Source organism: Hypomesus nipponensis, chromosome 17, assembly GCF_054491055.1.
Source record: "Hypomesus nipponensis isolate SF chromosome 17, ASM5449105v1, whole genome shotgun sequence".
NCBI lineage: Eukaryota > Metazoa > Chordata > Actinopteri > Osmeriformes > Osmeridae > Hypomesus > Hypomesus nipponensis.
In genome coordinates, this window is record NC_140377.1 from 23,224,056 (window position 1) to 23,236,467 (window position 12,412).

The window sequence follows — 12,412 nt, forward strand, 5'->3', positions numbered from 1 at the left end:
CTGGTGACTGTTCAGGACCGGATGATTCAGTCCATCCTTCACATTCACTAGTACTTATATGGTCATGAAAATCCTTACCATGCACATACCACTTCCATTAACAAGCACCTCATCGCGGACCTCCTCCTCTCGACTATTTCAAGTTCGGAGTTTTTTATTTTTTGTTGCCCTGTGGCACTACGATTTTCACCGGAACACGCCTCTCAAACTTCTCGATTGGTCGGATGATGCAGCATGAGGCTCTGATTGGCTGAGAGAGGCTGAGCGGGTGGGAACATTCCATATTGGCCTGTCCTGCCCTGGACCGCACCCCGTTTGACAACGCAGAGAGAGTTTAACTAGTTGAAAGGGAGGGAGAAAGAAAGAAGAAAAAAAACGATATAGTGAGGGAGGGAGAGAAAGAGAGGGAGGAAGCGAACAGTGTAGTTTGAACCGAGCATTCCGAGGTCTTTGAGAAAGCTGCACTCGATTGAAAGGGAGTTTGTATCACGGCGACACGGAGACCGACGACAGATCTACCAGTAGTAGTTAGAGACCGATAAAAGCGTCTGCATCATCTTAGCAGGTAATATTACATCTTATCTACGTGTTTCATCAATTATCCCTGCTTATTTGCTGTGTCCGTTACTTGTCTAACGTAAGCTGCTAAAGCGTTGCCAACCAGGAAGAACCCAAAATTGCAACTTCATCACCGCTCGCTGGGTGGTATCAAACTCAGATTTATTTTAGCCGTTAATGTGTAATCAGTAACTTTTTTTTTTCTACTTGCAAATGAATGTAACATTTCACTCTCCATACTCGACACAATCATTATCGGCATTATTAGCTGTTTCATTGTAACTTATGTTCTCCTCGCAAGACACACCGTATCGTTCCGCAGGTTCGGGCCGCGGCAGCAGCCGTAGCGAGGGAGCAGCTAGCTGGGCTAAGTTAGCTACAGGAAGTGACTTGCTTGAATGAGTTGCAGAACGAGAGGCAGCGACTGAACTGCGAGGGAGAGGGGGGCGAAAACGCATTGGAAGTGCGTTCTTGGAACTAGTTAGAGACTTGTAGGAATGTCTGTATTGATGTTGTTTGGTGTGTGTGAGTGTCGGCTTGTGTGGCCGGACCAGGACACAGACAGTTAGATTAAGCAATTAACCTGGAAGAGACTCTTGAGAAAAGCATTACGTCACTCACTGATCAGTTCGCTTTACAAACTCCACACCGCTCTTTCTCCTGCACACACATTTGCGTCATTCCTCAAGTCTTGTGTGCATTTCCCAACTAGACATACCAGGACCCGTGACGATTTGTCTGGTTAACATTAGGTCTGCCCGACTCGCCACAGATTGCTCCTGACGCGAGTTTTTGTAGCTAATTGAACTAAACTTGATTCACTTTTCTCAGCGGTGATCTACTTAGCTACGCACATACGACACGGCTGTATCGTGGCACCAGTGCGTCTGTGTAAAGTCTGGCCGTGGCTGTGTTTCTGCTTCATGGTCGCTGTTCTGTGTGTAGATCACGGCGGTAAAATGCAGGAAGGAAACCGACTCACGGGAATGCGCGCACGCCCTTTTGATTTCGATAATCTCAGACTCCGAAACTTTGAAGTTGCGGTAAATTACCCATGTTTGTGCCGTCGGCGCGGGTTTGGCTGCAGTCGCGGAACGGAGACAGTCACGGCGGAGTGTTCGTGTCGCTGTGTCACAGCTGGAAGACATGACCTGGTTTAGATGTTACATGGTTGTATAAATAAACCCTGTCTGTCTGGGACGGGTTTAGAGCCGGGGCCTGCAGCTGCTGTAATGAGAGGAAGCTGGATGGACGAGTACATTACTGTGATGGCTCAAGGTTATATAATGATGTATATCATGTTCTCATTTAGCAATATTTTTTATCCAAAGCCACTGAGTTATACCCATCCCCATGTTCTACCACTGAGCTATACCCATCCCCATGTTCTACCACTGAGCTATACCCATCCCCATGTTCTACCACTGAGCTATACCCATCCCCATGTTCTACCACTGAGCTATACCCATCCCCATGTTCTACCACTGAGCTATACCCATCCCCATGTTCTACCACTGAGCTATACCCATCCCCATGTTCTACCACTGAGCTATACCCTTCCCCATGTTCTACCACTGAGCTATACCCATCCCCATGCTCTACCACTGAGCTATACCCATCCCCATACTCTACCACTGAGCTATACCCATCCCCATACTCTACCACTGAGCTATACCTATTCCAGTGATGTCTTGCCTTGACAAGTGTGCTTTCTTTAATCTCTGTATGACTTGAGGGTCAGGAAATGACATGGTATTGTAGCTTCCTGTTGCCTACAAGAGCTGGTGAGGTCTGGGGCCCCAGCACATATGATGACCACTAGCATGTAGGCTAGGGGTGTGTGTGTGTGTGTGTATCATAACATTATAGCATCATAACACACCTGGCTGCAGGACTGGACAGCTCCATTCCTCTCCTCCTTCCTCTCCTCCTTCCTCTCCTCCTTCCTCTCCTCCTTCCTCTCCTCCTTCCTCTCCTCCTTCCTCTCCTCCTTCCTCTCCTCCTTCCTCTCCTTATCCCTTGTTGGAAAACAGATCCCAGTAGAATAGTCACAACAACTATATTGTCATAACTGGCTCCTCGCCTTCTCCTATCCTCCCTCCCCTCCTCTTTCTCTCCGCCTCCCCCCCTCCTTTTTCTCTCCTCCCCTCTACTCTCCTCCTCCCTCCCCTCCCTCCTTCTCCTCTCTCCTCCGGCTTCCCTACTTCTCCAGACACGACAGTCTCCACATATCTGAGCAGATTCTGGTCTGTCTGTCTGACGCGCATCCCACTAAGGCCAGTCACTCATCCTTTCAGACACCGGCCATCTAGTCAGCCATTCATCCTTCCAGACATCAGCCATTCAGCCAGTAAGCTATTCAACCATAACACTAGCTAGCTAGTCAGACAGCTAGCTATCCTGTGAGGCTGTTTCATTGCCACAACAGTAATACCTCAGCGTCCGTCTGTTTTCAGGTCATAAATGTTTCCAGTGTGAGGGGAACAGTTTGATTGAATTGGGTCTCTGATTGGCTGGCTCGGCAAGCTGTTTCCCTGCTCGCTTGGCCTTCCTATTTTCTTTCTGAAAGTCTTTGTTTCCTACATCTTAACTCTCAGAACCTCTCTCCATTTCCCTCTCCCTCATTAGCTCTTTAGGCCTGATCCACCTCCCCCTTCCTCCCCCTCCATCAGGGAGCACCTGCAGGCTTGTGTTCAATTCAACAATACCAGGAAAAGACTCTTCTGTGACGAGGCGTCCAAACAAACAAACTTGGCTCAATAGAGGCTGTGGCCAGTAGAGGCTAGGTGAGGCTAGGTGCTTATTAAAGGCAGCCAGGGTTAGGCTCCACAGTGGATGATGTCATGGGTTAGGGTTAGGCTCCACAGTGGATGATGTCATGGGTTAGGGTTAGGCTCCACATTGGATCATGTCATGGATTAGGGTTAGGGCCTCCTTCTGACAAGGAACTGGCTGAGGCCACTTCCTGTGTTTGAGAGACAGACAGGGAGAGACCAGAGGGAGCAAGAGAGACAGACAGGGAGAGAGACAGACAGGGAGAGAGACAGACAGGGAGAGAGACAGACAGGGAGAGAGACAGACAGGGAGAGAGACAGACAGGGAGAGACAGACAGGGAGAGACAGACAGGGAGAGTGAGAGACAGGGAGGGAGAGTGAGAGACAGGGAGGGAGGGAGAGAGACAGGGAGGGAGAGAGAGAGACAGGGAGAGACCAGAGGGAGGGAGAGAGACAGGGAGAGACCAGAGGGAGGGAGAGAGACAGGGAGAGACCAGAGGGAGGGAGAGAGACAGGGAGAGACCAGAGGGAGGGAGAGAGACAGACAGGGAGAGAGACCAGAGGGAGGGAGAGACCAGAGGGAGGGAGAGACCAGAGGGAGGGAGAGACCAGAGGGAGGGAGAGACCAGAGGGAGGGAGAGAGAGAGAGGGAGAGGGAGAGGGAGAGAGACACACAGAGAGACGCACGCAGAGGCGCACGCAGAGGCGCACGCAGAGGCGCACGCAGAGGCGCACGCAGAGGCGCACGCAGAGGCGCACGCAGAGGCGCACGCAGAGGCGCACGCAGAGGCGCACGCAGAGGCGCACGCAGAGGCGCACGCAGAGGCGCACGCAGAGGCGCACGCAGAGACGCACGCAGAGACGCACGCAGAGACGCACGCAGAGACGCACGCAGAGACGCACGCAGAGACGCACGCAGAGACGCACGCAGAGACGCACGCAGAGACGCACGCAGAGACGCACGCAGAGACGCACGCAGAGACGCACGCAGAGACGCACGCAGAGACGCACGCAGAGACGCACGCAGAGACGCACGCAGAGACGCACGCAGAGACGCACGCAGAGACGCACGCAGAGACGCACGCAGAGACGCACGCAGAGACGCACGCAGAGACAGACAGGAACCCAGGCAGGGAGAGTTGCGGATGTGTTAGAGTAGACTTTGAGCTGGGAAGGTTGTGTGACCTGCACATCTGGTGTGTTTAGCGTGTCCTCTGATGATAGGGTCCCTGCCTTATCTCCAGCCAAGTTTCACATCGACTCAGTGAACTTTGACCCCTGCTTACAGTGCCCTGTCTCTGGTCTGTCATATCTTTATTATATTGTACTTGGACGTCTATGTTTATTGTATGCACCAACCCACCACAGCAAACTCCTTGTGTTTGTAACTTGGCAATAAACCTGACTCTGATTCTGGGAGGGAGGGAAGGAGGGGGAGAGAGGTGGGGAGAGAGAGAGGCAGGGAATGTACAGATGTGCAGTTGAGTGAAAGTTGATGAAGTTGATCTTATCAGTGAAAGTTTGTCAACCTGTCATTTAGACTGACACCCCCTCCCTCTCCCCCCCGCCCCCCCCCCCCCCCCCGGCCGTTAAGTGCTTATATAATGATTATCTAATATTCTAACTGGCTGAACCAGTTCAGCTGGGAACACTGGCTTGGCTATCTGATCCACCCGTCTATAACCTGTCCTTGTCCTGGGTCTGGCCTGGGTCTGGAACAGCCCTAGCACCAGTACCAGTCTAGAACAGCCCTAGCACCAGTACCAGTCTAGAACAGCCCTAGCACCAGTACCAGTCTAGAACAGCCTTAGCACCAGTACCAGTCTAGAACAGCCCTAGCACCAGTACCAGTCTAGACCAGCCCTAGCACCAGTACCAGTCTAGAACAGCCCTAGCACCAGTACCAGTCTAGAACAGCCCTAGCACCAGTACCAGTCTAGAACAGCCCTAGCACCAGCAGCAACAGGTTGGGAGTGTTGGCAGCAGCAGCAGTCAAGGTGTTTTGGGCTTGTCAGCACTTCTCCTGAGAGGAGAAGAGACTAACATAGTAAACCTCTATTGCCAGGACTGTATCCTCCTGCTGGGTCTAGTGGTCTAGTACTCTATCCTGCTGGGTCTACTGGTCTAGTACTCTATCCTGCTGGTTCTAGTGGTCTAGTACTCTATCCTGCTGGTTCTACTGGTCTAGTACTCTATCCTGCTTGTTCTAGTGGTCTAGTACTCTATCCTGCTGGGTCTACTGGTCTAGTACTCTATCCTGCTGGGTCTAGTGGTCTAGTACTCTATCCTGCTGGGTCTACTGGTCTAGTACTCTATCCTGCTGGGTCTATTTGCTGTCCCCCTCTCCCCACCACCCCCTCTCCTCCCTCCCTGTCCCCCTCTTGTGTCCACAGGGCCTACTCTGACAATCCCTGCCAGAATTCACACAACAAGTTCCACAAATGGCAAAATAGTTTTCTCTCTTTGTCATTTCCTCTGCTCCTTTACAGCCTTCCCCCCTCTTCTCCCTCCTAGAGAGAGAGAGAGAGAGGCGGAAAGGGGGGCTGGAGTAGTGAGTGTTGGAGGCAGGGAGTAGCTGATTGACAGATCTATTAATGTTCCTGCAGACTACCTCACTTCCTATAGGGGCTGGATTCTGTAGAACAACCTCACTTCCTGTGTGGATGTAGTGTGTAGAACTAGGGAGATGGGGGCTGTCCTGTAGTTGGGTAATGATCAGCAGTCTGTGCTGATCTCGGTGCTGTGCTGTGGTGTCAAGGAAGATAGTCTCTGTGTTCAGAGAGATGCTCTGCTGCCTTCCACAGGAGAACTGGAACTGTGTCACCCAGGAACACAGCAATCTATGTCAGAGCAGGCCCCAATACTCTCGACACACAGAGAGAGACACACAGAGAGAGACACACAGAGAGAGAGACACACAGAGAGAGACACACAGAGAGAGAGACACACAGAGAGAGACACACAGAGAGAGACACACACAGAGAGAGACACACAGAGAGAGACACACAGAGAGAGACACACAGAGAGAGACACACAGAGAGAGAGACACACAGAGAGAGACACACAGAGAGAGAGACACAGAGAGAGACACACACAGAGAGAGACACACAGAGAGAGAGACACACAGAGAGAGAGACACAGAGAGAGACACACAGAGAGAGACACACAGAGAGAGACACAGACAGAGACACACAGACAGAGACACACAGACAGAGACACACAGACAGAGACACACAGACAGAGACACACAGAGAGAGACACAGAGAGAGACACACAGAGAGACAGACACAGAGAGAGACACACACAGAGAGAGACACACAGAGAGAGAGACACAGACAGAGACACACAGACAGAGACACACAGACAGAGACACACAGAGAGAGACACAGAGAGAGACACACAGAGAGAGAGACACAGAGAGAGACACACAGAGAGAGACACACAGAGAGAGACACACAGAGAGAGAGACACACAGAGAGAGACACACAGAGAGAGACACACACAGAGAGAGACACACAGAGAGAGACACACAGAGAGAGACACACAGAGAGAGACACACAGAGAGAGAGACACACAGAGAGAGACACACAGAGAGAGAGACACAGAGAGAGACACACACAGAGAGAGACACACAGAGAGAGAGACACACAGAGAGAGAGACACAGAGAGAGAGACACAGAGAGAGACACACAGAGAGAGACACACAGAGAGAGACACAGACAGAGACACACAGACAGAGACACACAGACAGAGACACACAGACAGAGACACACAGACAGAGACACACAGACAGAGACACACAGAGAGAGAGACACAGAGAGAGACACACACAGAGAGAGACACACAGAGAGAGAGACACACAGACAGAGACACACAGACAGAGACACACAGAGAGAGACACACAGAGAGAGACACAGAGAGAGAGACACAGAGAGAGAGACACAGAGAGAGAGACACAGACAGAGACACACAGACAGAGACACACAGACAGAGACACACAGACAGAGACACACAGACAGAGACACACAGAGAGAGACACACAGAGAGAGACACAGAGAGAGACACACAGAGAGAGACACAGACAGAGACACACAGACAGAGACACACAGACAGAGACACACAGAGAGAGACACACAGAGAGAGACACACAGAGAGAGACACACAGACAGAGACACACAGACAGAGACACACAGAGAGAGACACACAGAGAGAGACACACAGACAGAGACACACAGACAGAGACACACAGACAGAGACACACAGACAGAGACACACAGAGAGAGACACACAGAGAGAGACACAGAGAGAGAGACACAGAGAGAGAGACACAGAGAGAGAGACACAGAGAGAGAGAGACATAGAGACACACAGAGAGAGAGAGACATAGAGACACACAGAGAGAGAGAGACATAGAGACACACAGAGAGAGAGAGACATAAAGACACAGAGAGAGAGAGAGAGAGAGAGAGAGAGACAGAGAGAGAGCCCCCCTGGCCTTTTGTGCTGAGCAGCAGATGGGGTGTGTTACTGTGGTTTATTTGACATTGTTTTTATGTTGTTGATTTCGCAACTGTTTTCATCCAACACACTCTCTCACACACACACACCCTCACACATACACACACACACACACAGAGCTGAGTCTGGGTGCTGGAGTTGGCAGGGTGTGCTCCTGCTTTGCTTGTTTCTGACAAACTATGAAAACAACAAGATTACACCTCGAACTTGTTACTGTGGGAGACCTGTTACTGTGGGAGACCTGTTACTGTGGGAGACCTGTTACTGTGGGAGATCTGTTACTGTGGGAGATCTGTTACTGTGGGAGACCTGTTACTGTGGGAGACCTGTTACTGTGGGAGACCTGTTACTGTGGGAGATCTGTTACTGTGGGAGACCTGTTACTGTGGGAGACCTGTTACTGTGGGAGACCTGTTACTGTGGGAGACCTGTTACTGTGGGAGACCTGTTACTGTGGGAGAGGGGTGAGGAGGGGATGTGAGGGGTGAGGAGAGGTGAAGGACAGGGAACAGGAATGTGTGGAATGTCTCTGCTCTCTGCCACAGTGATGAAGGTACAGGAAGAATGTGACCCTGTGGGACTGACTCTCTCTCTTTCTCTCTCTCTCTCTCTCTCTCTCTCTCTCTCTCTCTCTCTCTCTCTCTCTCTCTCTCTCTCTCTCTCTCTCTGTCTCTGTCTCTGTCTCTGTCTCTGTCTCTGTCTCTGTCTCTGTCTCTGTCTCTGTCTCTATGTCTCTCTCTTTCTCTGTCTATCTCTCGCTCTCTCTCCTGGATAAACAGAGAGGGGGGGTACTGATGAAAGTCAGCTGTGTGTGTGTGTGAGGGTCGTGAGAAGTGTGTCTACAGCCAAGTTCTCTCTCTCTCTCACATCCCCTCTCTCACATCCCCTCCCCTCTCTCACATCCCCTCTTTCTCTCTCTCTCTCTCATCCCCTCACCCCTCTGTCTCTCTCTCTCTCTCTCTCTCTCTCTGTCTCTCTGTCTCTCTCTCTCTCTCTCTCTCTCTCACATCCCCTCCTCATGGTCCATCTCTTATTTTACCCCAACACCCAGGGCTCTCAATCCTGCCCCCCGCCCTCCAACAGCCCCCTCCCCCCAGATCCCCTAGAGCTGGGAGAAGCACACAGTGTTCTCTGTCCTGCCACTCATCAAGCATCATCCAAGCAGTGTCCCATGGCTTCACAGGCGCCCACAGACCTGCTCCTTCACCTTCCTGAGGGTGGAGGGGTGGTGAGCAGTGTCAGCCCCAGATCATATTGTAGAAACAAGACTACCAGTGTCAACAAGACTGACCCCTGACCCTGAACTCTAACCTGAGAGCTGCATTCCTCAAGACTCTGGTCTGTCTGGTCAGACAAACGCACACTCTTTAATCCTCCCAATACTCACCCCCCCCCTCTCCCTCCCTCAGCCACCATGACGGATGCTGACAAGTTCCTGTATGTGGATCGCAACATGGTCAACAACCCCCTGGCCCAGGCTGACTGGGCCACCAAGAAGCTGGTGTGGGTGCCGTCGGAGCGACTGGGCTTCGAGGCTGGCTCGGTGAAGGAGGAGCGGGGTGACGACTGCACCGTGGAGCTGGCCGACTCCGGGAAGAAGGTGAAGGTGAACAAGGACGACATCCAGAAGATGAACCCGCCCAAGTTCAGCAAGGTGGAGGACATGGCGGAGCTCACCTGCCTGAACGAGGCGTCCGTGCTGCACAACCTGAAGGAGAGATACTACTCTGGACTCATTTACGTGAGTTGGTGGACACACACACACACAGTTTGTCCCTCTCTCTCTGTGCCTTTTTATTGTCCGTTATCTTTAGTCTCTGTGGTAACCTGAAACCAGCCATGCAGTCTTGAAAACAAAGGTGATGAGTCATCTCCTTCCTTGTTCTGCCTGGTTCCAAACACACGGAACCTCCTCCCGGTGCTGTCCTGTTCCCTCCCTCCTCCTCCCTTCTTCCCTCCCTCCTCTCCTCCCTCTCTCTGTTTAGAGTTCTGCAGTAAACAGGAAGCTACCAGGAACAAACCTCTCCTGGAGAGGGGAAGGGAGGGTGGGATGGAGGAGGGAGGGTGGGATGGAGGAGGGAGGAGGGGTAGCTGAGTGTTTCAGTCAGAGTTGCATTTGGAATGTTCTACAATGTCGTTTATTGTTGCCTCATAATTAATACCATCATCTATGTGGGGGCTAGGAGCCTTTCCCCTTACTGCCTGTTACTTACTGCCTGTTACTTACTGCCTGTTACTTACTGCCTGTTACTTTCTGCCCCTTACTGCCTGCCCCTAACTACCCGTTACTTACTGCCCCTAACTGCCTACCTGTTACTTACTGCCTGTTACCTACTGCTCCTTACTGCCTGTTACTTACTGCTTGTTACCTACTGCCTGCTACCTACTGCCTGGAGGGCATTTTTGTCTGGCTGGGTCAAGTCAACACAGCCCCCCCCCGTGTCTCCACAGGGAGGAGGGGGGGAGGGACCCGATCAGTACCAGGCCAGGACTGGGGCACAGAGGGAGGAAGGAATGCAGCAGAGAAATATGGAGAGAGGATGAACATAGACACACAGCAGATATCCAGGCCAGAAGAAGAGATGATTTAGAGAGTGGGAGGAAAGAAGGAGAGGAACGGTTGTGAGGTTGAATTTTCCAGCCTGGGTTCGCTGCCCTAGAGGCTGGTGAACGAGAGCAAAGTGGGAGGGGGACTGGGGAGAGGGGGAGGGTTGAGGAGTGGGAGTTTTGGGTGAGGCATGCAGAGTTTATTCTGAGGAGAGGGAGGAGGAGGAGATAGTGTGTGTGTGTGTGTGTGTTCATGGAAGTGCTGATGATGGCGTGTGTGTTGCAGACGTACTCAGGGCTGTTCTGCGTGGTGATCAACCCCTACAAGAACCTGCCCATATACTCTGAGGAGATCGTGGACATGTACAAGGGCAAGAAGAGGCACGAGATGCCCCCTCACATCTACGCCATCACCGACACGGCCTACAGGAGCATGATGCAGGGTGAGCCCTGACCCTGACCCCTGACTTCAGTCATGATTAAGGGAAGGCAACGATGAAGCTGCTCCTGAATCCTGGACTAAACTCTCTCTCGCTCTTTTTTTTCTCTCTCTCCTCACAGACCGTGAAGACCAGTCCATCCTCTGCACGTTAGTGTTGATCAGACATTAAACCTTTTATCACACTCACCATCTCTCTGAGGATTACCTTTCACTATTTATTTTAGTAATTGTATTAATAACATTTGTGCTGTCCCCCACTCCCCTTCCACGCCTCCCTCCCTCCCTCCATCAGGGGGGAGTCTGGAGCAGGGAAGACTGAGAACACAAAGAAGGTGATCCAGTACCTAGCCCATGTGGCCTCCTCCCACAAGACCAAGAAAGACCAGGTCTGTACTGTCACCAAACCACCCTGCTGCTCTGCTCTCCTCTACCCTGCTCTCCTCTCCTCTACCCTGCTCTCCTCTCCTCTACCCTGCTCTCATCTCCTCTCCCCTGCTCTCCTCTACCCTGCTCTCCTCTCCTCTCCTCTACCCTGCTCTCCTCTCCTCTACCCTGCTCTCCTCTCCTCTATCCTGCTCTCCTCTACCCTGCTCTCCTCTACCCTGCTCTCCTCTACCCTGCTCTCCTCTACCCTGCTCTCCTCTACCCTGCTCTCCTCTACCCTGCTCTCCTCTACCCTGCTCTCCTCTCCTCTACCCTGCTCTCCTCTCCTCTACCCTGCTCTCCTCTCCTCTACCCTGCTCTCCTCTCCTCTACCCTGCTCTCCTCTCCTCTACCCTGCTCTCCTCTCCTCTACCCTGCTCTCCTCTCCCCTGCTCTCCTCTCCCCTGCTCTCCTCTCCCCTGCTCTCCTCTCCCCTGCTCTCCTCTCCTCTACCCTGCTCTCCTCTCCCCTGCTCTCCTCTCCTCTACCCTGCTCTCCTCTCCTCTACCCTGCTCTCCTCTCCTCTACCCTGCTCTCCTCTCCTCTACCCTGCTCTCCTCTCCCCTGCTCTACAGTGCTACTGTAGTGTCCCCCCTCCCTGACTCTTGGTACTCAGTGAGTGAACAGAAGGTGTGTGTGTGTGTGTGTGTGTGTGTGTGTGTGTGTGTGTGTGTGTGTGTGTGTGTGTGTGTGTGTGTGTGTGTGTGTGTGTGTGTGTGTGTGTGTGTGTGTGTGTGTGTGTGTGTGTGTGTGTGTGTGTGTGTGTGTGTGTGTGTGTGTGTGTGTGTGTGGCTGCACAGACCATCTGTCACAAAGGAGTTTCTCAAGGAGAGCTATTGTTAGCATCATGCTAACTCCATGTTAGTATCACATTATCATCACATTAGGTTCACTTTAGCTTCATGCTAGCTTCAAGTTAGCATCCCGTTCTGAACTAGAGGCCTATAGACCTGGTCCTCTCCTGTCTCGTGTCCATCAGTCCTGTTGAGGTTGTGTGTTCTCTCTTCCCGTCAACAGAACAGCTCGTTCCTGTCACATGTGAGTTACCCATCTCTCCATCCCTCTCTCCACCTCTCCTACACGCTGCCGTCCTCACCCCTCCCCCTCCCCTCGCTCCCAGCCCTCCCTCACCCCTCCCCCTCCCCCTCC

The 12,412-nt window shown here is 52.2% G+C and overlaps 1 protein-coding gene across 2 annotated transcripts in view; it reads left to right on the top strand.

Moving 5' to 3' along the window:
* Window positions 1-318: 318 nt before the first annotated feature.
* myh9b (myosin, heavy chain 9b, non-muscle) overlaps window positions 319-12,412 on the top strand; it is a 31,124-nt gene continuing 19,030 nt past the window's right edge. Inside the window, exons 1-6 of one of the 2 annotated variants that reach the window (XM_084677130.1) lie at window positions 319-565; window positions 9,261-9,592; window positions 10,685-10,841; window positions 10,960-10,987; window positions 11,133-11,226; window positions 12,281-12,301. In XM_084677130.1, the coding sequence (XP_084533256.1) occupies window positions 9,266-9,592; window positions 10,685-10,841; window positions 10,960-10,987; window positions 11,133-11,226; window positions 12,281-12,301 (627 nt within the window). In that variant the 5' untranslated portion in view covers window positions 319-565; window positions 9,261-9,265. The remainder of the gene's footprint in view (window positions 566-9,260; window positions 9,593-10,684; window positions 10,842-10,959; window positions 10,988-11,132; window positions 11,227-12,280; window positions 12,302-12,412) is intronic. The other variant, XM_084677131.1, reaches the window with a different exon arrangement.